General features: G+C 42.8%; 1 protein-coding gene across 3 annotated transcripts in view; it reads right to left on the bottom strand.

The window, feature by feature from the left end:
- Nucleotides 1–23,814, bottom strand: part of snx7 (sorting nexin 7) — an 84,462-nt gene extending 60,648 nt beyond the window's left edge. For 2 of the 3 annotated variants that reach the window (XR_013788549.1, XM_079490191.1), the window contains exons 1-7: nucleotides 23,493–23,814; nucleotides 14,621–14,839; nucleotides 11,876–11,986; nucleotides 10,098–10,256; nucleotides 7,383–7,581; nucleotides 6,541–6,746; nucleotides 3,557–3,700 (exon numbers count right to left, since the gene is read on the bottom strand). Coding sequence is in view for 2 of the 3 variants with exons in the window: in XM_079490191.1 (XP_079346317.1) it covers nucleotides 3,557–3,700; nucleotides 6,541–6,746; nucleotides 7,383–7,581; nucleotides 10,098–10,256; nucleotides 11,876–11,986; nucleotides 14,621–14,839; nucleotides 23,493–23,633 (1,179 nt within the window). In the remaining variant the exon portion in view is untranslated. The remainder of the gene's footprint in view (nucleotides 1–3,556; nucleotides 3,701–6,540; nucleotides 6,747–7,382; nucleotides 7,582–10,097; nucleotides 10,257–11,875; nucleotides 11,987–14,620; nucleotides 14,840–23,492) is intronic. The other variant, XM_079490192.1, reaches the window with a different exon arrangement.
- Nucleotides 23,815–27,300: the final 3,486 nt, after the last annotated feature.

Here is a 27,300-nt window from a genome sequence, read left to right as displayed (position 1 = left end):
TACTGAAACCAGATAAAACCATTAAGGGACGTTTATTTATTTATTGTTTTAATAATTTGGGGACCCCCCGAAATAATTTGGCAAAGCAAAGTTACTATATTTACCCAGGGTATCTGGGCTAAGCTCAATAACTTGTTTCCAGCCAGGCCCTGCTCATAGAACATTTCATGGTAGTGGATCAATGCCTTGCTCAAGGGGACTTCAGCGGTGGTAATTTTAACGTGTCGGACCGCTGATTCGAACTGGCGACCTTCCGGTATCAAGACCGCTCCGCAATCCGTTCGGCCACCGCTGCCACAACCCTATAGGTTGCGACCAACCTATAGGGTCGCAGCCCACAGGTTGAGAACCCCTGCTCTATTGGAGCGTTGCCTTATATTTTAAATAATACTAAGGTTATATTATCATTAAAAATATGTTTTGCCGATTAGTTGTTGGGGTCAACTTGCAATATCCTCAGGTTGAGAGTCACTGTACTAAACATTTCTGCATGGTGTAGGCAACCTTTCTGCTCATCAGCTCTGAGCTGCTACATGGAACATCACTGACCTCTGCTGGCCACACACTGACATGACAAACGTGTAAAAGCAGCTATGCCTGTCAACTGAACTGTGTGTCGTGAACAACAACAAAAAACACTATATAATGAAACATAGAACAATTATAATCTAGTCTATATAAATAAATAACTATTGATTAAGGCAGGCAAACTGTATCACAGGTCGTGGTTATTCGCCAATGCCAAATAAATAAAACGTTTAACCATTAAAAGAAGGGAGAGGGTATATTTCAGGGTTGATTTTCACGTCTACTTTGGTTTTGATGTGCACCTCAGACAGTTTTAATTAGGTATTTGTCAAACGAAAAGTCACATGCAGCATTAAGTGCTGTAAGAACATGGTACAAACCAAAATGAATGTACAATGAATGATGCAAAAGTTTTGTGCAAAATAACAGAATCAGTCTTAGACTAAAAATTAGAGGCTCAACACTTGAGCCTCTCAAGCGCAACACTTGATAGTCTTCATTTAGTCAAACGCAAATTCACAAATGATAACAGAAAAAGGGGGGGAAATCAATATAAAGCCCTGTAGGCTAGGCTCAATCTTTTATTAGGCCAATTTATTAGGTCAACGGAACTCTCTTAATGCATTGAAAATAATGCACAACTTACTGAGGAACTGTATGTTATGGAAAAACTAACATTCATACTTAGACTACAAGAGGATAAGTTCTATAAAAAGTGGGAAAAGTGGGATCTCTTCTCTCAGCCTAGTGTTAATGCAATAGGATTTCAATGAATGTATCTTGTAATATGAAAAATGCAGCTTTGTCTTGTTTTTTGTTTTTGTCTTCCTTTTTTTGTTTTTGTCTTGTCTTTTGGTTTTTGTTTTGTCTTTCCATCAATAAAAATTAAGTGAAAAAAAAAAGAAAATAATGCACAACAAAACAAATTACTACCGGTATTTAATAAATAGCCGTGGCGCGTTTGGAGCGGCTATTGATTAAATGCACTATGACAGGGCAGGCTATCCCATAATACTTACTTATTTAGCAAAAGAATAGGCCTACATTTCAGACCTGGATCACATCCTTGTTACACGCGAGGAAAACGAGCATCTCTCCTTGTTTGGCTTCAGAGAGGAATGCAAATTGGTAACGATATTCCCCGCCTCTGCCCACTGCACTGAAAACTCTCCTGCGATTTTAGAAAGCAGAGGGAATCTAGCCTGGTTTTCACGCCACCAGACAAGAGGATCGTCATTGGTGATTTAAACCAGGGGTTCTCAACGTTTTTGGCCGGGGACCCCCGGAAATGCTTTGGCAACGTCTCGGGACCCCCGCCCCGCCCCCTCCCGACCCCCAATATAAATTGACTGCTACAATAACCTTAAACCATTTTGGGCGGGAACCCCTTTTGGTGTTTTAAGCATTGTTATAATTTAGCTATTTAAAAATAGCAGATCTACAAGCTCATAGTGCGCCACCGAGTGGCGCGCTATGAGCTTGTAGGTCTGCTATTTTTAAAAAATCGTGAAAAAAAAACAAAAAAAAAACATTTTTTTTTTTTTTTGAAAATAATTTGGGGACCCCCTAAAATAATTTGGCGACCCCCCGAGGGGTCGCGACCCACGGGTTGAGAACCCCTGATTTAAACCCCAGATCCACGGGGTTTCCTTGTGCTAAATTCAGGGGCCAGCCTGTAGTTCTCCTTTCCACCACTACGTCTCGCAGATTCAACATTGGGCAAGCCTTTCTGGGGGCTTGGGCCTCGTCTGTATACTGTGTCTGTGCGACCCAACCACATTAGCTTCTGTATTAGCCTCTTTTCTCTGAAAATACGGCGCTTGTCCGTAGTTTTGAACAGATCGCCGATGTTCGGAGGTCATTTCTGATTATCCGGTGATCGTGTTTGGAACATTGTCGTTTTCTGGTCCTTGCCTTAGCTCGGTAGCATTGGCGCAATTACTGTTAGCACTTTTGTCCATTCCATTCTCATTGTTGCGACCGCATGTTGCATTACTATGAAAACCTGCAAAACCTGTCGCTCAGTCAGTCACGCCTCCATATACAGTATGGCCATTCAGTTGCAAAAAATAAAAAATAAATCACTTTTTTTGTTTTTGAAAATAATTTGGGGACCCCCCCCAAAATAATTTGGCGACCCCCCCCCCCCCCCGAGAGCGGGGTCGTGACCCACGGGGTGAGAACCCCTGAGTTAAGTCATAAGTCTGCAGGTGAATAAGGGCCGATTCATACTCCTATTTTAGAGCCGAATAAAAGTCGGGGGGGGGGAGCGGGTACCGTCCTAAAGTCGGCTCTTCGGTGCTACTGAAAATTTCTGACGAGCCGAAATCAAAATAGGAGTATGAATCGGCCCCAAGACTCTTAAACTAAATGTGTACATAACCTCACAGATGTCAAGTAAACTCTCCAGACACGTAGCTCCATCCTCCCTCCCTGCGCTGCGTCTGTCTCTCTTAACCCGTTTTGACCTGAGATCAGATTCTAAAAATGTCTTCTACATCCTGACAGTTTTCTGAAAAAGCTATGTTTCTATGTCAGCCGTTCTTCGATTTTTCAAAAATAGCAGACCTACAAGCTCGTAGCGCGCCACTCGGTGGCGCGCTATGAGCTTGTAGATCTGCTATTTTTCAATAGCTAAAGCATAACATAACGCTAACACCAAAAGGGGTTCCCGCCCAAAATGGGTTAATACCGGTGTCCATGACATTTGCAACCAGCCATCATCAAAAGAGGATTGTACGATCTTTCATTAGAGTGCGATTAGCCACCCGTGGGCGGGGATTCACGGCTTCATGAAATAATATCGAGCGCCCTTTATTCCAAGATGAGTGGCGTCCAGCTATAGGGCCTCCTGAGAAGCCTGGGATATTTAACGTAATCCTCCCAGGTGTCCACAACGCAAGCCCCCTGCCGAGCTCAGAGTGCATCTAAAAGCCTTCGCTTTATTACAAAAATCTGGGAGAATGACATGCAAGCCCCAAAACCTGTGTGTAGTGTGTACAGTACATTAGCTCGTGCATCTGTGTACCGTGTGTACTGTGCGTGCGTGCATGCGCGGGAGCGCAGGCATCAACATTCCACTCACTGCCTCTTGATCGACCTTCTTGGCAGCGAGGGCTTCGCTTTTGGCTTCGAACTCCGCCTGAATATTGTCTCTTTTCCTGAGCACAGCCTGGTGGATAATAAAAGAGATATACATGCATTATATATACGATATATCTATCATTCATACACAGTGCACACACAGTATAAATGCATTGTGTTGCAGTAGATTTCATTTACACACACGTGTACAATGTACATGCATTGCATACAGTAACATAACACACACATCATGCGCAGCTATACAGTATGTTACCAGTTCTAACCCATTCTGGGCGGGAACCCCTTTTGGTGTTTTAACTAAGCATTATGGTATACGTTAGCTATTGAAAAATAGCAGATCTACAAGCTCGTAGCGCGCCACCAAGTGGCGCGCTACGAGCTTGTAGGTATGCTATTTTTGAAAAATCATAAAAATGCGGCACAAATCTTTGAATTAGATTCTTTCAGAGCGAACGTTTTTTTTTATTTCGACGTCAGGCGTAAATGGGCAAATAAACATGACGTTTCAAAACAAGGCAGCTCTCCCCCAGGCTCTCGTCTCCATCACTCGTCTAATGGAAAGCACTGCACGGCAGCCACACTGAGTGACTTCACTATTACAGCAGGCTCTTACAGTTCTCTCCCGTCAACATGTCAACTTTCTGTTTGTGTTGTTCTTTAACCCATTTTGACCTGAGATCAGATTCAAAAAATGTCTTCTACATCCTGACAGTTTTCTGAAAAAGCTATGTTTCTATGTGAGTCGTTCTTCGATTTTTCAAAAATAGCAGACCTACAAGCTCGTAGCGCGCCACTCGGTGGCGCGCCACTCGGTGGCGCGCTACGAGCTTGTAGATCTGCTATTTTTCAATAGCTAAAGCATAACATAATGCTAAAACCAAAAGGGGTTCCCGCCCAAAATGGGTTAACCCATTCTGGACGGGAACCCCTTGTGGTGTTTTAACTAAGTGTTATGTTATAATTTAGCTATTGAAAAATAGCACATCTACAAGCTCATAGCGCGCCACCGAGTGGCGCGCTACGAGCTTGTAGGTCTGCTATTTTTGAAAAATCGTGAAAATGCGGCACAAATCTTTGAATACATATTCTTTCAGAAGACTTTTTATTTTATTTCGACGTCAGCCCTAAATGGGTTAAAGATATGAACTGCCAGTAGCCTGACAGTTTTTGACAGTAAGCTTGTTGTTGTGTGCCGTGTTCAACAGTAAAGAAGAAAGGAAGGTACCTCAAAGTAGTTGTAGTTGACACTACTTGTACAGTGCTTGACTAAATGTATTTGGTTAATTTCTGCCGCCGGCGTTGTGGATTTTGTTCGTAAATGGTAAATGGTGCATTTATATAGCGCCTTTATCCAAGACGCTTTACATAGATTGTGCATTACATTCACCCATTCACACACACACCGATTGCGGAGGAAGCCATGCAAGGTACCAACCAGCACATCGGGAGCAATTTGGGGTTCAGTGTCTTGCCCAAGGACACTTCGACATTTAGACAGGAGGAGCCGGGATTCGAACCTCCGACCCATGGATCAATGGACGACCTGCTCTACCTCCTGAGCCACAGTCGCCCCTGGTTCGTGAGACGGAGGCTTGTCAAGGAGGGGAGATATGACAAGTAGGTCAGGCAGTTTTAGTCTGTAGTAGGGCTGTCACGATTTTTGACGATTGTCACAAAGTTGATGATTACTAGTCACACAAATAATTGTGAATAACGATTTAATTGTGTTTTTATTTGCACTGCAGCGTCACACAAAAATAGCTTTTTTTGTTTTTTAACTTAAAGGAGCATTCAGTGATTTGGGTGATTTGGAAAACCACCCAGTCCACCCCGGTAACAAAATGTGCACATGCACGCTCTACAGTGGGGGGAAGTGCAACAGGCCAACATCATGTGCACCAAGGCCCGCCCCCAGTCGATCATGATTGGAGGAAGGCCCCTCTCATCCTGATTGGATGAAGGCTTTGCCACCCGCCACCAAAACTGAAACTAGGGTTTTTTGACCCCAGGGGCTCACTGGGGACAGGGAGGAACTCCTTATATGGTCAGCACACTCTATAGTAGGGAGGATTATCCAGAATAAAATAAAAAATAAGTGATATTTGAATTAAGTAAAATCACTGAATATACCTTTAACTTTTATCTCACGATATTGCAACCCATTTTTTCACCCAGACTGACCTCATGCTTCCTTCCATGCATGAGTAGTCCAAGCTGCTCCTTTTCACCTGATAGTGGGGAGTTTCCCCGGGCCGGACGTAGCGTGTGGAAGGAACACGTTATTCCGACTAGTTCCTTTCCCCTCCACCAGGCGCCCCAGCTGGCCAGGGGGAGGCAGTTTAGAGACCAGGATTACAGCATGTTTTGTGAGGGTACCTACCCTAGGGGACACACGTTGTGAGCTTGTAGATCGACAATTTTGGCTATTTTTTTAATTTGATTCCTGAAAACGAACAGTTGTGGACATATGCGGTTTTCACCCCTGACAGCGACACCATCTTATCTCCTGCATGAGGAACCACAGACTTCTGGCGTTAGGTTCTCCCTCTAAAATAGAAGTGGTGGAAAATACATTTACTCGCGTACTGTACTTAACCCATTTTGGGCGGGAACCCCTTTTGGTGTTAGCATTATGTTATGCTTTAGCTATTGAAAAATAGCAGATCTACAAGCTCATAGCTCGAGCTTGTAGGTCTGCTATTTTTGAAAGATCGTGAAAATATTTATTTCAGAAAACTGGAGGATTTAGAAGATTTTTTTTAAATTTCGAGGTCAGGCCAAAATGGGGTTAATCCATGTAGACTGGACCACACGGGGCGATTTAGGAACACAGACCCAAGGCTTTCCTCCGAGGTGGATAAAGTCTTGTTGACGCAAGGTTCAGCTCGCATGGCATCGCCGACCCACCTTGAGCGTGTCGGCACAGAGGACGTACTCGTGCAGGGCGGGCACCAGCACCTCGGCCAGGTGGTCGATCTGCTCCTCGGTCTCCTTGCCGCAGAGCTCGGCGCAGGCGGCCACGCCGGCCAGCGGCTCCGCCAGCGGGCCCTCCCCCTCGGCGCCGGCCCACTGGCTGTAGGTGGGCCCGTACTGACGCAACTCGTCCTGGTACTCTGCAGTATAGAGTAGGGCATTCACTTCTAGTCATTATTACTAGTTGACTAGTTGCCTAGTTTACTAGTCGACTAGTTGTTTAACTACCTATTATGTAAAAAAGAAAAAGAAAAAAAAAAACTGTGTACATTGGTGACTTTAACTATAATCTACCTGATCTTGAGGCCTACAGAATCAGAAAAAAAAAAAAAAAGCTTTATTTTTTCTTCTTATCAACTAGTCAACTAGTACCAACAAGGTCGACTAGTGGATTTACTAGTCGGGCGATGGGTGGGCCCCACAACTGTTATTATAGGGCGACGATTAATTCGTGTCAGTCTTACGCAATGTTTGTGTGTACACAAACACTAAAAATTGTCCATTCATTGTCAATGGCATTCAATGTTTGTGTTAGGACAAAATTTGTGTTTATACACACTAAAAGCTAGACATATAGGAGGGGATATCGCCCCTCAAAAAAAATTATATACACAAATTATATATATGTATGTATATATATATATATATATATATATATATATATATATATTTCACGATTTTTGAATAGACAAAGCATAAAATAATTGTTTAAGTATTTATCTAAAATGACACGGATGCTTTCCCAGTTTTAATGGGGTTCCATGACCCCACCGTACCCCTCTGTTCCTTGATGATCCTCTGGGTGACCTTGTCCAGGGAGGACATCTTGTTGCTGAAGGCGTCGGCGTACTCCTGCATGGAGCCGAACTCCTCCGGCCGGCTCCTCACGCCCCGCACGGAGTGGGCCACCGCCAGCACCTTGTCCCCCATCCAGCTCAGGAAGCCCGGGCCCTGCTTCTTGTGAGGGTTCAACTCCTGCAACAACAAAGACCCCCCCGGTTAACCCAATACATTACGTCTTCTACATCCTGACAGTTTTCTGAAAAAGCTATGTTTCTATGTCAGTCGTTCTTCGATTTAAAAAAAATAGCAGACCTAAAGACCTTTCAATAGCTAAAGTATAACATAATGCTCAGTTGAAACACCAAAAGGGGTTCCCGCCCAAAATAGGTTAACCCATTATAAGACCTGAGGACCCGATTCTGCAAATGGCTTCTAAATTATGACAGTTTTCTGAAGAAACTTTGCTTCTATGTCAGTGGTTCTCAAACTATTTCATGTCAATAGAGGGTATGCGCGTGACATCATCATCAAACCCGGAAGTTATGCAGGAATGTCTACTGAGTGTCAAAAAACTACTTTCTGGCCTTGACAGCCCATACATCCAAACATAAAAGTCCTATCTGATTGCATTAAACAACGTTAAACAATGTTAACTCACTTTGCATGTTGCTTTGCCACTCGATGTGCCATTCACTTTAAGCATGCGCATACCCTCTATTGGCCGCCGACCCCCATATGGAAATGTGTTGTTCCAGGGATTGTTCGTCGCATTGCCCATTTTGCTAAAATTATTTGTTTAAGTGGTTAAGTTGCCGGCGCTATTTTCATTTAGTTTCCTGTCTTTTTTATTGTTTTCGTTCTGAACCAATCAGAACTAAGTATTGTGCTGTGTCAGTCTGTCAGCCAAACCAGAAACGTGTTTTGAACATTGGTGGAATTTAATTTGTCGTAGAGCCCGCCTACTATATCTGGTCATATTATGCACGCATAGCTTAGGCAGATGAACGTAATTTTCCGTATCCTCTCTATACCGGATTTCCAACCTGCAAAGTGAACCGGTATTGCCTGCACCGTGATTCACACACACATGCACACATTGACGCAAGTCATGCGAGCCGAAGGGAGAGAAACACTTCTCTCTCCAGTCCGTGCGGTGGTGGATTAATAACGGATCATTACGCTGACTGACATAAACACGCGATTCAGAAGCACATTATTAAGAAAACTCAACTAATAACACTTGTGTGTGTTAATCTGACCGATTCTGACTTTAGTAGATTAGGTTTTGATTGGTTTCCTCTTGGAGATGCGTTTGTGGGCACAGTGGCAGGTTATTTAATATAGTATTTTGATAGCTACAGTGCGCAGGTTATTTAATATAGTATTTTGATAGCTACAGTGCGCAGGTTATTTAATATAGTATTTTGATAGCTACAGTGCGCAGGTTATTTAATATAGTATTTTGATAGCTACAGTGCGCTCCGGGGGGGGGTCAGGTCTTACCGGGCCGGAGCTCCGGACCGTCCCGGCCCACATTCACCACTGGGTGTACGTGAATAAACAGGCTTCAAAATAAAAGCAATGCAGTTTTGGTCCATGCATAAGGAAAAAATTAGAAAGTACATTTTATTTTCAAATTTCCAAGTAACCTTTGACTTTGAATTTGATGTAATGCCCAGGTCTGCAGTAGACTATGGACGGACAAAGAGTGCATTCAAGCACACATTCAAAGTCTTAACCCATTTTGACCTGAGATCAGATTCTAAAAATGTCTTCTACATCCTGACAGTTTTCTGAAAAAGCTATGTTTCTATGTCAGTCGTTCTTCGATTTTTCAAAATTAGCAGACCTACAAGCTCATAGCGCGCCACTCGGTGGCGCGCTATGAGCTTGTAGATCTGCTATTTTTCAATAGCTAAAGCATAACATAATGCTAACACCAAAAGGGGTTCCCGCCCAAAATGGGTTAAAGCATTTAAGCTAGTAATCTGATTAACTGGGAACGTACAGTTAGTGGAAAACCAGTGCCTTTAAATTAACAACAGCCAACCTAACCCAGCGGTGGCCTAAAGGTTCATTAAGAGGTTAAAGTTTAGACGTCAAAGGTCAGGGGAGCGGATGACCAGATCGGTTCCCAGTAGTGGTGGAAAAAGTACTCAATTGTTTTACTTATGTAAAAGTATCAATACTGCAATTTAGAACTACGCCGTTACAAGTAAAAGTCCGGAATTCAAAATGTACTTAATTAAAAGTATTGCAATTCAAGTAGCAAAATAGAAAGTACTCATTATGCAGAATGTCCCATTTCAAGTTTTCAAATGTATACAAATCTATTGAAAATTGCAGATCTACAAGCTCACAATGTGTCACATTGCGACGCATTGTGAGCTTGTAGATCGGCTATTTTCAAATGGCCTATAAACAGCTAACGAACGTTAAATAAAATACTATAAATTCTGGATTAACCCATTTTGGGCGGGAACCCCTTTTGGTGTTAGCATTATGTTATGCTTTAGCCATTGAAAAATAGCAGATCTACAAGCTCGGTGGCGCGCTATGAACTTGTAGATCTGCTATTTTTGAAAAATCGAAGAACGACTGACATAGAAACATAGCTTTTTCAGAAAACTGTCAGGATGTAGAAGACATTTTTAGAATCTGATCTCAGGTCAAAATGGGTTAAATGGACAGGACGGGGTGTTCATTACCTGAGCAGTGAGGAACACTTTGAGGTGTGCGTTGGATGACAGGATGGGGTGTTCCGCGACGCGGTTCAGGAAGCGATGGAGGGCTCTCCTCCTGGTCTCGATGAAGTCGTTGTTGAAACGCTCCACCATGCCTTTCATCACAAACTTCTCCGGCAGCGGCTGTGGTGAAGGGGATGAAAAACAAAACAAAACACCATGTCGCTTAATTTATTCTGCTCCGATTCATTGCCAGACTAGACTACCGTTAACCAAGGACTATTACAACACACCGCACGCGAACGATTCCCTCAGCCTGGTTACCTCTGACGCTAACGCTGATAGCATTGGACGACCAACCTTTCCCAAGGCCGACAGCAAATGTTCTCTTATAGCGAGAAGCACACCACATACCTCAAAAGAAAGCTTAATTTGTCCACTCAAATGTATTTGTTTTATTTTTTATTTTACCATCTTCCATTCTGGAGATATTTACCTTTATGTAACACCTGCTTTTGTAGTAATGTGCTCTTCTTGAACAGAAAGCCTAGTTAGGGACCGTTTTATGTCAGAACACAAAAAATATCCTATACACCGAATGAAAGCCCTGAATATCTACTTTTACGAGGAAAAAAGTACACATTGATCCCATCTACCATTTGTCGGTAATTGGCTTTTGTTTGAGCTACAGAATGAGCATAGGGACTGAGGGGACATATTGGGGCTACGTTACTACAGGTTTGTTTATTTTTGTTATGATGATGATGATCATGACGGATCAGGCAGACGCTAGACGGGCAGATGAAACGATGCAAAGACGCGTTGTCATTATTTATCCATTATGTACGTGTCCGTCACTGTGCATCGTTCCAACTCGGATAGCCGAGTTCGCCGAGGGACGTGGTGTTGCTGCTGTTTTCCTCCGAGGTGGAAAGACGTGTGAGGCGAGGTTAGTGTTGCTGTGTTATTTGTATGCAGCTGTGACTGTGTCTCCAAAACAAAGTTCTCCCAAGGGAGACAGATAAAGACAACCTTGAACATTGCCCCTCCAGTAACACAACAGAAATCAGAAAACTGTCGGGATTTTGAAGACATTTTTTAAATTTCGACATCAGGCCTAAATGGGTTAAGATCTTGTGTGAGCTAGCAGTTATGCAGTACGGTCTGAACTCCCACATAATAAATGTGTGTAAATTCAAAATGTATACTATTTTCATAACCGAAGGCAGCATTCAGGAGAATTGCCCTTTTCCGAACTCGAATGCAGCATTTTTACTTGAAAATAATTTGTAGAGAAATCAATGTCGTACACCCGCATCTTCAGTGGCTTCGGGGGCGCGTCAAGAAAATAGGGAGATTTTTACCCATGCATTATAAGCAACCTTGGGCTTGTTTTTCTATAAAGCTGCTTGTAAATAATTGTAGTTGCGGGATGCGGATTTTGGGGATTGTTTCTAAAGTGTAGACTGTAGTCGCTTATTTGGGCTTGTTTCCTTATGTTGTTTAAACCATTGAGTTCCCCAGAGTAATGTATTTGTCCAAGGACCCTACAACATCTAAACATATTTTGGTCCAGGGACCCCCATGCCAGATTTGTGTTGTTAAAACATTTGTAAAAATATATTTTTTGTAATAGTAGATCTACAAGCTCACAACTTGTCGCATCGCGACGCGTTGTGAGCTTGTAGATCGGCTATTTTCAAATCGCCTAGTCGCTTCTTTGGGGCTTGTTTTCATAGAACGGGGTCGCACATTTCTGTCACAGAATCTGGCAACACTGCCCCTCCGCCATATATACGTACATTGATGATGAGCGTGGGGTGGGCTTCCTCCAGCTTGCCTTTCAGCCACAGGAAGTCTTGGTATCGCCGGCGCACCTCGTACTCGCTGGAGTCGAACTCGCTGCGCGTGGTCTGCATGGGCGACAAAGACCGTTTCAGATGTGTCGATTGAGAACTTTTGAGACACATGTCCTGCCATTGGCAATTCACCCTTTGTCAGCGTTCTGATTGGTCCCTGACTGACTAACCAGGAGGCTCTTGTTCCGCCCTGGTTCCACCTTGTTTATGTTGAATTTGCTAAAACATAGTTTTTGGAAAAAATTATATATGCCCAGTCACCATGATGCACCTGTGGTGTTCCTTTTTACTGACACCAAGTTTAAAATAAGAATTGAACGCACAGAATATCGATATGAAGCAACTGAAAAACACGTTATTTCAATCGTAGTGTATGGAGAGAAAGGATTTTTGCACAACCACGGGCGGGACTTGACAAAGGGTGACTTCAATAGATTGTCAGTGCATTGACAGAAACAGAACATTGTCAGCGAGAAAGGGGGGCATTTGCCAAGGGGTTACTGTACATGTTAATTCAATTAGCCCTTCGCTAAATCTCACCCCAAAAAGCGATTGTCCAATGCCGATCCAAATAGTTTAGCAACTGTTGCTATGCAGGTCAGGATTTCGTCACCTCATAGCTGTAAGTGTTATTTTGCATGGCTGTGTTGTTGACCACATACATGGCTTAACATCTGGAAAGTTACATGCCTGACCCACCCAGGTGATGGCAATAATATGAATGACCATAGTCTTACCGTGCAACATGAAAACTCCTGTTGAGTAGTCGATAAAAGTTGATTTCTCCCCCTGTCATTTCCTTGTATTTCTAGTTTATATAAATAATGTCATGCAAACATGTGTCTAGTGCATAGCCTACTGCAGGCCTGGTAGAATAGATTTAGAAGACATTGTGATGCTCTTGCTACTGAAATGATCGATTATTTATATGGAGAAATGCCGTCATTTAACAAAATCCCGTCATTTAACCTGCATCTCTATGGGGGAGAAGGACAGCTTGCCCTGTCTCCTCGCTGCCAACGTGCCAATTGGACAACTTAGGACGGCTTGGGGAGGGACATAGCGACGGAGGACGGGCTAATTCCCGATTCCTTGAATAGATAGATTTCCTCTGCTGGAAGTGTGTCAAGGAGTGACACTTCTTTTCAGTAACAAAATCTGTAACTTCAACGCCTAAAAACCCAACTTCCAAACCCGACTCCAACCTGAATATTTTGTTCCCAATTGTAAACCTAGGATTTCATCTTGTGAGGAACATGAAAATGGTCCTCACAATGTTTATTTCTCAAATTAAGCCTCTCCAACTGATCCAAAATGCCGCAGCTCATCTGGTCTTCAACCAGACAAAATTCTCACATGTCTCCCCCCTGCTCCGCTCCCTGCACTGGCTCCCAGTCACTGCCCGCACAGAATACAAAACTCTGATGCTGGCATTCAAAGCAACCAAAGGTATGGCTCCCCCATATGTTACAAGCATGAATAAACCCTACAAACCCTCCCGCGCACTCAGATCAGCAGGAAAGCTGGAAGTACCCTCACTAAAAACGCCGGGACAACGCTCCACACGTCCCAAACTCATCTCCCTTCTGGCCCCAAAACTGTGGAATGCACTCCCCATTGCAATCAGAACTGCAGCATCACTCCCAATCTTCCGCCGTAGTCTGAAGACCCACCTTTTTAGACTCCATCATGGCCCATAGCACTTACCCTACCCCCCTTAGATAGCACTTTTTAGACTTAGATAGCATTTGATACGGACTTATAGCAAGTCATGTAGACAGCACAATAATTGCATTGTATGTAGTCATAGCACATCATAGTACATATGTATAGCATAGTATAGTATATATGTATAGTTAATATGTATAGTGTCATTATATAGATATGTTCTAGTTACGTTCTTAGCTTACGCATGTTTCTTGATAAATGCATTTTATATATGTGATGTATTCCCATACTTTTTGTTCTTGCCTAATGTAAATCGCTCTGGATTAAGAGCGTCTGCTAAATGCCTAAATTGTAAATTGTATTGGAAATACTCAAGTAAGTACAAATACCTTAAAATTTTACTTATTAAGTAAATGTACTTAGTTAAGTGCACATGCCGGTAGGCCAGTAAGGAGCGAATTACAATAGTCAAGTTTTGACAAGACTGTTGTCTGGATTAGGAGCTGGGCTGATTCCTGGGTGAGGAACGGTCTAATTCGTCGTATGTTATAGAGTGTGAACCTACAGGATCGAGTGACAGCTGTGATGCGAGTTTTAAACGAGAGCGGACTGTCCAGGACAACACCAAGGTTCCTGGCTGTCGGGAACCTTGGAATACTTTTACTTCTACTCCACTACATCTCAGAGGCAAATATTGTACTTTTACCCCACTACATTTATTTGAAAACTTTAACCACTTCAACACTATATACATTTTGGCCATTTGAAAATAGCAGATCTACAAGCTCACAACTTGTGCGTGCATGCGTACACACACACACACACACACACTACATTAGTCCATGTTGTGTCTTGAATAAAGGTTGCTATAGTTGTGTGTCCTTGCATCGGCCATATTTGTTTTAACTGAGGCTGCGCTCAGTACAAATGCACAATGAGAATATTAACACTCTCTCACACACACACACACACACACACACACACACACACACACACACACACACACACACGCACACGCACCTTGGTTGCTACTTTGTACACGATGAAGGTCTCGATGGCGGTGACGTGGCTCTCAGGGTTGTCCACGGTGATGAAGATGTCTTTGGCGTCGTCGTGGTGGTCGGCGGTGGTCTGTTCCTCCTCCCCCTCCCCCTCCAGCCTGTACTGGTTGACCATGGAGCCGGGAGAGTGAGGCATGCTGGGACACGGGACGGGACTGTCGTCTGTCAGGGACGTGTTCTGGAACGCAGACAGACACACAGACAGGACAGGCATGGAATGAAGCAACAAATAAATCTCAAAGTGGGCACGGTGGCACAGTCGGTAGTGCTGTCACCTCACAGCTAGAAGGTCCTGGGTTCGATTCCCGCTGGGGACGCTGTGGGCACTGGGGGCGTGTTCTCTACTCCGCGTCATCAGTGCCCATACCCGAGGCGGGGTTTGGCGAAAGGGCCTTTCTGTGTGGAGTTTGCATGTTCTCCCCGTGTCCCCTAGGGTAGGGACCCTCACAAAAAGCATGCAGTAATCCTGGTCTCTAAACTACCTCCCCCTGGCCAGCCGGGGCGCCTGATGGAGGGGAATGGAACTGGTCGGAATAACGTGTTCTACGTCCGGCTGGGAAAACTCCCCCTGTCAGGTGAAAAGAAGCAGCTTGGACTCCTCATGCATAGAAGGAAGCATGAGGTCAGACCGCTGCCCCCCCAGGTTGGCAGAGGAAGTGTAGCGCCCAGGATTACATTAGATAATTGACACTGGGTGAAAAAATGGGTTGCAAAAATCATGGGATAAAAATTATAAAAAGAGAAAAAAATAAAAAATAAATAAATAAATAAATATCAAGGGGATCGTGACATAAAAAACTTTTTAAGGGTTTTCTGAGCTCAATTGCACCCAAAAAACCTTAACATTCACAGTTATGTAAAGAGTAAAATATTGCATCCCAGGACCCCCGGAGGGTGACATGAATTGTGTCCTTTCTCAATTTAGTGAGTCTAAAAGGATGCAGGATGCAGTAGATTGTATGTGGTCTGGGGTTTTCTGGCTCAAACAAGTGCTCTGATTTGCCTGTGGACTGTGATGTAAGAGTCCACAAATCCCATATGACATAGCAGATGTCACTGTTGAGGGATTTTGCCCGTTTTCATTGCAGCTCAAAAGGCTTCAGAGGACACAGAGAAAACCCCAGCCCACAGCAAATCCACATAATGTTCAATGTTCAGGTTGTGTGGGTGTAATGAAACCTCAACAAAAAATAAAAATAAATGAAAATTAATGTTGGCAAAAGGGCCTTCCTGTGTGGAGTTTGCATGTTCTCCCCGTTATCCCTGGGATAAGTACCCTCACAAAAAACATGCAGTAATCTTGGTCTCTAAAACTGCCTCCGCCTGGCGTGTTCCTTCCCTGCGCTACGTCCAATCGGGGAAACTCCCCCCTGTCAAAAAAAGGAAGACGATAAACACTCAAAACCAGAATAGTCAGTCCTAAAGAAAGTGAAGGTTTGGTTCCGACCTCTGGCAGCGAGCTAACAGTACAATAATGTTGAGTGATCCGTCGTCTCGGCAACAACAATACACCGTGACCTCAAAACCCACGATAGCATCGCTTCTAGCTGGGTGGATGGCAGCGGCCACGCACAATGGCTTTGATTCCGTCTCCCTTTAAGACCAGATTCTACAAATGTCTGCTATATAGCTGACAGTTTTCTGAAGAACCTGTTGTTTCTATTCAGGTGGTGCTCAAACTATTTCTGGTCAAGGAGCCCCAAAATGACATGCAATTGGCCGTCGACCCCCATCTGAAAATATATTGTTCCAGGGACTCCCCCAGAAGCAAAGATAATGAGTTAAAAACGTTTGCTGTGAAAGAATGATATATTCGAAGATTTGCACCACATTTTCACAGTTTTTTCAAAAATAGCAGATATACTATGCTATTGTTCAACAGCTAAAGTTTAAAATAATGGTTAAAGTGGTTAAAAGCTAAGGCGACACAGATCTAAATGGGTCTAAATGGGTTAACTGTGCTCTTGAACACAATGGTTGGTTTTGTACACAAACCTGCATTTGACAGTGAACCCAACACACTAAAAAGCACCGTGTCCCCATGGCTCCCTGGCTGGATCGGACTCACATTGTCCCAGAATAGACCGCCGGAACATTCTGGTGGCCCTAACTGGGGCTGGTGCGATATGACTTCAAAATCAATAGAACCAATCATGATCATTTCAAACTTTTGCCATGGTAAATTTGAATTATTTCCTTCTACAAAAATAAGTGGAAATAGCCGATCTACGAGCTCACGACGTGTCACGTTGTGGCGCGATGTGAGCTTGTAGATCTGCCATTTCCACTATTTCCATACACCAAAATTGCACAACACAGTGTAATACACACACAGTTAAATCATAACCGATAGTGAAATATGCGTCGATCTTTGATGTAAGAAATAAAAGAAAAACCTGCTTCTCGATTAGTTTTAACCTACAGTACATGAGCAAGATTGATTCTAAATATCGGAATAGGCCTATCTCACAGCATTTCCCCGCCCCCTTTTGGAGCTAGTGGTGTTATTTTTTCTGTGGTCCATAGGCTTCCGTGTTAAAAGAGGTATTTTCACAAGCCACAAACTACTGTTTTGTAAAGGTAAGGTTTATTCTACTTATTTGAGTTGTTATACCATTGTGTTTTCTTCATATTATTATCGGTCTTTGACATTAGGAAATGTACTTAGATTCTCCAGAGAAAAAAAGTGTAAATGCTAATGGTTAAATAACAGCACTAGCTCCAAAAGGGGGCGTGGAAAGGGGGCGGGGAAATGCTGTGAGATAGGCCTATTATGTTCGTCACTTTGTGACGACCGCTTCCATAGAAACCCCTCCTGCAGTGCTGCGTGTATTTCCTCTGATGTTTCCACTGTAATCATGGTCGCTGTCACAGACAACTGGACGACACCACACTGTCCCCCTTTGTTCCCAGTTGATCTTACAGTATGTCACAGTCAAATGATGTGCTGTCTGTCTGTGTGCAGCGTGTATATATATATACAGTATGCAAACGTCCAGGGAACCAGCACAAACTGAACTGAAGTGTTGGAAGGTTGTTGAGTGGTGCAACCACTCCAAGGAACAGCAATGTCCGTGTTCAACTATGTTTGTGTGTTTGTGACTGTTTGTGTGTGACTATGTGCACCAGTCAGTACCAATGAGTACCAAAAGTGGCGCTGTTGTGCCAGAAACGGAGAGAGAGAGATAGTGCTGCACTGTTGCCTGCTAATGAGAGAGAGAGAGAGGGAGGGAGAGAGAGAGAGAGAGAGGGGGGGGGGGGGGGGGAGGGGATTTGCCCAGAGTTGCTTATAATAAGCAGACATGGCAACACCGGTCGTCATCATCCACTGCAGTAGTGTGGTGGTGATTACCTGCAGAAATACCAGTGGTGGAAAGTATCTACCGGTAAGTACATTTACTTAAAGTACTGTACTTAAGTACAATTTTGAGGTATTTTTTTTTTACTTCACTGGAGTATTTCCAATTGTACTTCTACCCCACTACATCTCAGAGGCAAATATTGTACTTTTACTCCACTACATTTAATTGAAAACTTTAGCTACTTTGATTAATATTACAAAACATACATTAAAAACTTCAGCCCTATATACGGCCATTTGAAAATAGCCGATCTACAAGCTCACAATGCGCCGCGGTGCGACGCGATAGGTCAATGCACATTGACCTATCGCTGTAGTTTGGTGTGTTTTCTTTCAACGTTTGTTTTGGTAGACGGAGATGTTTTTGCAGCGAAAACACCTCAACACAAGAGCAGTGTGTTTCTCTGCAGGTAAACAAAAACGCAAATGACTGGCGTCCTTTAAAACAGGCCTGAAAATGAAAGTCCACCTTTCAGCACGCCAAAGGGAGCAAAGCAAAGCAAAGTTATTTGTTTACCCAGGGAAGTGGACTAAGCTAGAGATGCTTGTTTACAGCCACGCCCCTGCTCATAGAACATTTCATGGTAGGGGTTCAATGCCTTGCTCAAGGGCACTTCAGCGGTGGTAATTTTAACGTGCCGGTCCGGGGATTCGAACTGGCGACCTTCTGGTATCAAGACCGTTCCGCAAACCGTTCGGCCACCGCTGCCCTAGGAGAGGAAATGATTTATCCCCCCTATTAGTCAAGTGACTAACCCCATTCATTTTTCCCCACCCAACCTGTATATCTACCATATCTATTTTTTTAATTATTACTTGGTATGATGATTTGAATGTTGTTGTTATTTTCCCATGTCATGATTATGAATTGAATACCCAGGACCTGAATGGAACCTGATCATCCTTTTGGACACGTGTGTGACCGTATTCTGTACCGTTTATATTTCTGCCAATAAAGTATCCATTTAATCAATCAAACACCGCCACGCTACTCCAGTGGCTGGTATGGAGGGAAATTAAAAACTATATATATTGCTTTGTCATGTAAACACAGGGAAAAGTTACATATAATACAATGTCTTTAAGTCAAAGTACCAATACCACAATGTAGAAATAATATGTTACAAATAAAAGGGCCTGCCTATTATTCATGAATGTAAGAGTAAAAAAAAGCATTAATTAATTACAAATGTCCCATTTGTTTCACAGTGGTTTGCAAAGATGTCTTGTAGATCTGCTATTTGAGCATAAAATAGGAGTTAAATGGTTAATGCATTATGTTGTAATAATAAGCTAATTAACCCATTCTGGGCGGGAACCCCTTTTGGTGTTTTAAACATTGTTATAATTTAGCTATTGAAAAATAGCAGATCTACAAGCTCATAGTGCGCCACCGAGTGGCACGCTACGAGCTTGTAGGTATGCTATTTTTGAAAAATCGTGAAAATATTTATTTCAGAAAACATGGACCCAGACATGTTAAATGTCCGGGTTGAAATCCGGGGTAGAAAAGGAACGTTACATAGTGCAGTACTATTAGTGTACTGATACTTGTTACATAATGCAGCTACGTACTACTAGTGTACTGATACTTGAGTAATTTTGCACTTAGTTGCTTAACTGGCTTTCCACCACAGCTGAAGCTTTCGCCCCTTTTTGTATCGCTTCTGTTTCCTGTATAAACAACTGGGAGAAGATACTGTGGTCAGCAGAAAAACCATGCACACACACACACACACACACACACACAGGCGCACACTCGCACGCGCACACACACACACGCGCACGCGCACACACATAGCTATCAGAGTGGTCCAGACCGCCCAGTGCTCCTGGCCTCCACACACACAGACACGCGGACACTTTACAAGCATGACCCATGTTTTCCATGTACGCTGACATCGACACATCAATTTTGCCCATGACTTCTGACAATACTGACAATAGCAGATGTAGAAGCTTCACAACTTGTGAACTTGCTATTTTCACAACTACTATAATAATAGGAACTTTTCAACCATAATCAACATGCCCAATACTGGAATTTATTGAATCGATTAATAATGTAATTATTGATTATCGATTCATTTCGATTAAGTTGATTAATTTGATCAGTTTGAAATCAATTAAATGGATCAGTTTTATTAAATGCTGCCTGCATCCCTAAAAACACCATCACCCCCCAAAAAAGTGAACTTGTAGATCGGCTATTTCCAGTGAAAGGTTGGTGTAGTAGTCCGTCCTCTTGCCAGAATGTGAACCTGTTTTAGGTTGCGGCCATATTGGATTTGGGCGCCATGGCGACCCCGAAGGTCGGCGGCTCGGGCGCCCTAGCTAAATCATTAGAGCACGCCCTGGGCTATACAACTGGGCCATATTTGGTGATTTTAGATTGATTGGCGCGGAAATATCCGTAAGGCCCGGGACTATTGCTTAAATATTGTCCATAGGTGATTATGCTAATTAAAGCTAATTATGCTCATTATGGAAATTGCTCAAGTTAGCATACAGCAGTTTCTACATGCTGGGGACCCTCATACTTAACATTTTTAACATCCAACTTTGGTGTAGACCTACTCAACATTAACCTGACTCCGCCAGATGGGGCAGCAGAGAGTACACTGGGTTCCCTCCCTCCTGCTCCCATCTGGGAACTCTCAGGCAGACTTGATGCCCGGCCACCAAACGGCCTGGCCAATCAGCGGCAGCTAGAGGTGGGATCAAGGCAGGACTGTGTATGGGAGCAGGAGGGGGGGAACCCAGTGTACTCTCTGCTGCCCCATCTGGCGGAGTCAGGTTAACTCAACATGTCCGGGTTCACAATGGGGCTCTATGGGCTGGGCCCAGTGTTGTTTTCGTCGACTAAAACTAAGACAAAAGATGTCGACTACCTTTTTCCACTGACGAAAACTAAATGGAAACTACATGAAAACTAAGCTATGATGACCACAACTAAGACTAGATATACTGACGATTTCGTCAACAAATAAAAACTAGACTAAAATGTTATAGGAAGGGACTAATGGACAAGAGATCCAGTATAAGTCCTTTTACACTTGATTGCATGCTGAAAATAGCAGAATCGGCTATTTTCAGCAAGTGAAAAAAAACGACAGCATCAAGGCCCGACTAAACACATTTTTTGTTCGACTAAATCAACTGAAGATTTAGTCGAGTAAAATCGTATGACATTTAGTCGACTAAAACTAGACTAACACTAAAACATCCCAGGTGACTAAAATGTGACTAAATGAAAACTATTCAAGAGACTGACTAAAACTAAAATTTGTTGCCAAACACAACACTGGGGCTGGCAAGTAGAGTATAGATGGAAAAAGGAGCACAGCAAGTAATACAGTGCAACTAGGTCAGTATAGAGCGTTGCAGTCCCGCCCCCTACCATGGCCCAGGAAATGATTCTCCATTCATTTTCCTCATAGGAAGGATAGTTATGCCGCGGACAAAGCCAACTCGAGTCGTGACAACTCATGACAACAAACACAATATTTTGGACCAAACAAATAATTACGAAGAAGAAAAACAACAAAAAAAGTGTTGTAACCTGCCGTTTTTTTCTTCTTTCTAATTATTTGTTCCGTCGAGTCATGAGTTGTCACGACTCGAGTTGGCTTTGTCCGCGGCGTAACCGTCTTTAAATAAATACTCTCTGAAAAGTCTATGAGGAAAATGAACGGAGAATCATTTCCTGGGCCATGGTAGGGGGCGGGACTGCGACGCTCTATATAGAGGGTCTCTAGTACTATCTATCTATCTAGTCCAGTGGTTCATAAACTTTTCAGCCCGTGACCCAAAACAGAAATTAGATAATTTGCCCGGGACCCAAACTAGTGAAAATAGCAGATCTACAAGCTCACGCTGTGTCGCTTCACGCCACGTTGTGAGCTTGTAGATCGGCTATTTTCACTACTTCTTAAATGTGTGTTGTAATTTATGGAATTTCTTAGATTTGTCTTTAATTTCTGGGAATGTTATATATTTGTTTTTGTTATGTTTTGAAATAATAATTAAAAACCAAATGTAGGAAACAAAAACTAAGGGGACACATAATAATGTGTCCGCGACCCACAAATGGGTCCCGGCCCACTGTTTGGGAACCTACTGATCTACTCTGTAGTCTGTACTGATCGGAGGTTTTCCACACTGTTAAAAATAACCCACACATTCAAATCCCTGGTGTTATTTGAACTCCAGAAGTGTACCACACACACACACACGTACAATTCCAAGAGTGTTTTAACACAACCTTTAACCTCTTTAAACAGTTATCTTATACGTTTGCCTATTCGAAAATAGCAGATATACAAGCTGTGGATTTAAGAAGACAAGATGAGTGTGTGTGTGTGTGTGTGTGTGTGTGTGTGTGTGTGTGTGTGTGTGTGTGTGTGTGTGTGTGTGTGTGTGTGTGTGTGTGTGTGTGTGTGTGTGTGTGTGTGTGTGCGCGACCACACGTATGGACACACTCTTGGGTGTTGTGTCAGGTCAGGTCCTTTCGGGCGTTTAAGAGGAAAATAACATCACCTGATCAGAGTGAACTTTGGTTCCATTTCTGTTGAATAAAGCCTGCGGCTGTGCATCGCTGATTCATGATTAAATGATAACAAAGTAGTCCTTAATGTCCCCTTGATCCCTGGCTGGGGATCAAGTATCATTGCCATCAGCTGATGATCAGCATCATTGACACTGAACAACTTATAAACAGGCAGACAAGAGTGGAGGAAATGCAGACAATAGCAGTGGTGGAACGTATAGCCTCAATTAACGTATATATAAGAATGTATTTACTCAAGTGTACTTTCACTTAAGTTTCTATACTTTATACTTGCCTCCACCATTTATACTTACCTCCACCATCTCAAAAGGCAGATATTGTACTCTCCCCCCCCCCCCCCCCACATTACATTTACTAGCTACTTTCTAGATTTGTATTATCATTAAAACATCCCTATTTGATACATTGACACAAGCACACACATATTGCAAGGAAACATATTGTGAGCTTGAAGATCTGCTATTTTCTAAAATAAATTGAAAGCATTGAAACATATAGCTTGTTTTAAAAAAGTGTGCATAATATGACGAGTACTTTTATTCATGTATTGGTACTTTACTACTTTGGGTACATTGTCATGCCAGTTTAGCACTTTGTTTACTTGGGTAACAACATTGTGAATACAAGCCTTTTTACTAGTAGCCTAACAGACATTTTGAATACAAGAAGCTTTTTACTGTATATCTGTAGGCTACAACTGTTGTATTGCTACTTTTACTTATAGTAGCAATAAAAACAAGTACATAGACACCACCGTTTCCTGGTAGAACTGTGTGACAGTTAATTCATAGGAGACTACATGTCACAGCTTGACTGCATGTCCACGTCGCAGTAAAGTTTGGAAAACTCTTTTTGAAGTCCAAAAAGAAGGGTAGGAAGGAGGTGGCATGCATTGCTCACCTTACTGAAAACTTCCAGGTCATCGTCCTCCTCATCCAGATCCAGCATAATGTTGTGGTTCTGTCCGTGCGCGTCCGCCGGCTCCGTGCGCGACAACACACACGGCTGCTCTCCCATGGTGGTGGTGGTGGTCGCGCTCATCACTGGTGATTATTAAGGACTGTAGGACAGGTTTTGTGGATGAGACACACGGAGCCCTCATCGGTCTGTCAGCAGATCTGCTGATGATGTTGTTGTGAATAAAAAACTACTTCCAGCTCAACTCTCAACTTTCTGTCCACAGTGCAGGGAGAGCTCGAGCTCGTCCCCAGTGCGCAGGAACGGAAACGTTGCCAGAGAAAATAAAAAATAAAATAAAATTCCACGCAAGAAGACCAGAGAAGAGAGCAGTGTTGCCAGGTTCTGAGAGGGAGGGAGAGGGAAACAAGTAACCGAGTCCATGAAAACCAATCTGGGTGGGTACTGATTGTTGGCAAAACAACATTGAAAGGAAATTGAAAACAAGCCCAAAATAAGTGACAGCTGCCACACAGGCAGTCAAACTCAAGGTTCAAGGTCAAGGTTAACGTGTACTTATTCAGTTCACAGCGGTGGAAAAAGTAGGCTACTCACATTCTTTTTCAGGTTTTTTTTTGATTGATTGAAATATGTATTAACAGTTTGCAGAATTACAGTACATTTCAAGCACAAACTCAATACAAAGACTGTTAACTGTGAGTGCACGACCCAATTAAGCATTACACTTGTTTACAAGAGGGTCCACCTTGTTCAATTCATCAAAACATTTAGAGACGTACAAATAGACACTTCTATATACCGGTAGTCAAGAACAGAACAGGAATTCATCATAAAGGAGGGAAAAAGGGAAAAGAAACATATACAGTGAGGGGAAAAAAGGTGGGCGGTGGGGGGGATTCAGATTGTACGGGGGCCAGTTTCGAATTGCAGCCGTCCGTAGGTGCCCCTTGAGAGTGGTTTTGAAGGAGTCAAGGGATTTGCATGTCTTAATGACTGTTGGTAGGGCGTTCCACATTTTGGTCGCATAGGAGCGAAAAGAATTTAGTCCCTTGTTTGTGCCGAATCTGGGTTGTACATGGTTCGTTGCACTCCCTCTGGTGTTGTGGGTGTGGACTTCGTTAACATTAAGGAAGTATCTAGACAGGTACATGGGTATCTTGGTGGTGTATCGAATCTTGTGGACCAGACCCATTGCAAGATGCTGTACCCTAAGCCATTCCAGCCTGTCAAAGTGGGCAGGGGTGAGGTGGGTTCGGGGGGTGAGGCCAAGTAGGAGCCTGACCAGTTTGTTTTGGGAAGTCTGGAGCCTAGTTTTAAGGGCCTTTGAGGTGCTGTGGTACCAGGAGGTGCATGCATAGTTAAAGAAACCTTGTACGAGGGCTCCTGTTAAGGTCTTCAAGGTGTCTTTGTTGACCAGTGAGGAGATCCTGTAGGGTATGCATGTGTAGCCCCCAGCCAAGACCCAGCCTGTAACAGCGGCCCGGGTTCAATCCCTGCTTTCCGCGCAATGCTACACATGCATAGTGAGTGAAAAATCGAGTGGCAAAGTGCAGTTTAACGTTGTTGTTTATTTAACATTGTTTTTAATACAATCAATCACATAGGACTTTTCTGCTTAGATGTGTGGGCTGTCAAGGCCAGATTTTATTTTTGTATTTGTTTGCCATTCAGTAGGCGATAATTGTAACTAACAGATAACAGTATAGAATAATGATTACAAAAAGACATAACAAGATTGAAGAAAGGAAGAGAGTGCAAAAGAGAGCAATTATGGTTCAAGAGAATCATCAAATCAAATGTACATGTGCATATAATATTGGTACAATGTATTTGTATAGTATATAGCCTACCAGCAGCTTTTTTCTTTTATTTTTTCCCAGTATGCATTAAATACACAGGACAGGTCCACAATGGAAATAAGTTTGCAAACGGTTAAAAAGTATTCAATCAATCAATCAATCAATCAATCAATCAATCAATCAATCAATCAATCAGTCAATGATATGGTATTAAGGGTATATGGAGCCAGGCTAACAAAAAAAACGCAACTTCCAAAGTCGCTTATAATAAAGCTGACTTGGCAACACTGCGAGGGAGAGGATCCATGTAGATGTAACACCGACACTTGTTGCTCTATCGAATACTGTGACTCCAGAGGGCGTTTTCTACAACTTTTCAATGCCAGGTGGAAATCAGTGAAACAGTACGTGGGTCAGGGGATGTACGTTTGTACATGTGGTCCAGGCCCAGCAGTACAGGACATTTATGGAAAATGCAGGATCAACATCAAACTAATTGCAAAAAAACAAACTCATTTGATTTTTTATCTTCAATATATCCTGAAGAACAGAAAAAAGTTGCCTGGAATTGTCTGAGGGGAAGTTTAGAAAATGGCCTGTAGGCTACAGTATGGCCCCCATTGACATCCTATATAAGGCAAATATTTAATAGCCACACACATATGTGCTGACCTCATCACATTTGTGATGACGGCTATGGCCGTTTTTAGCCCAATAGGTGTTTTTATGCAAAACTAATGCTTGGAATGGATTCAGAATCATGAAACCCCCTATAGTTTGACATGTCACATGCTACTTAAAGCAAAAGGAAATCTAGGAAATAGTGACCATACTGTACAGGCGACTTTCCCCTCAGACAATTACAGGCAACTTTTTTCTGTTAATCAGGATATATTGAAGATACAAAATCAGCTGAGGTTGTTTTTTTGCATTTAGTTTGAGGTCAAATTGCATTATTACTGGACTACAGGGGGTGTAGGCCTACTTGCAGTCTACATCATGTAGGCCTACAGCCATAGATCGCTCCGATGCCCGTCCGGATAGCAGACTGATCTTCACGGTAACAAGACATCTCACCCTTTTTGCACGTCCAAGTGAGTTGTCCGGACATCTCACCCCGAAAGTCCGGACAACTCACCAGACATCTCACCCCGGTGAGATGTCGTCACTTTCGGGGGTGAGCTGTCTTCACTTTCGGGCACTTTCGGGGTGAGTTGTCTTCACTTTCGGGGTGAGTTGGTTGACTGAATATGTATACCCTTTGAGCTCTTTTATATACTTTACTGAATATTTTCCATTTATCCTTAATATAATCTAGATTTATTCAACCTTATCTTCCTGAATTACGGCATAGATACACGGTTCTTGATTTCTCTCCAGTATTTTTTCTCCAGTATTCTCCAGTATCTTTCTTGTCCAGTATTCTGTGTACTCACCCAATAGTCAGATATTGTCCTCTAGTTCCATACACATTTGAAAGTTCTGTCAGAAAACGTGTCTTTAGTCAAAAATATCTCCACTTTTCCACGAGCTGCACACGTTTTACTAGTAAACACACGTTTTGTGCCCGGACTTCCAAATGGACATGAAGTTTGTAGAGTAGATTTCTTATAAATAAATTTAAAAAAAACAGGTGCGCTTCCTCTGGAGACTTCCTCTTTTGACAATTTGGCCAATGTTTGACTTTTTTATAGCTTTGTTGATAAGGCTACGTTTGGATGCAGTAGGCCTACCGGTCTTTTTTATTGTCTCTTTTTTTAGGTATTAAAAAGGTCATAAAAGTCACTTTCACTGTAATCTCTCAAACCCTTGAAATCATGTCAAGGTCCATTATTTATTGGGAATTTGAGCCACTACTGACCGCCATTTGATGAGATTTAGCCTCTCGGACCAAAAACTTATTATTATTAATATTATATTTTGTTGTCGTTGGATACGATTTTGTCCACAATTCCATGTTGTATTGATGTGGTACCCGCGAGATAACAGGC

The sequence above is a fragment of the Electrona antarctica genome, assembly GCF_951216825.1.
Source record: "Electrona antarctica genome assembly, chromosome: 20".
In the NCBI taxonomy this organism is placed as follows: Eukaryota; Metazoa; Chordata; class Actinopteri; order Myctophiformes; family Myctophidae; genus Electrona; species Electrona antarctica.
The sequence above is the reverse complement of the archived record's forward strand: the minus strand, read 5'-3'. Positions and strand labels throughout refer to the sequence as shown.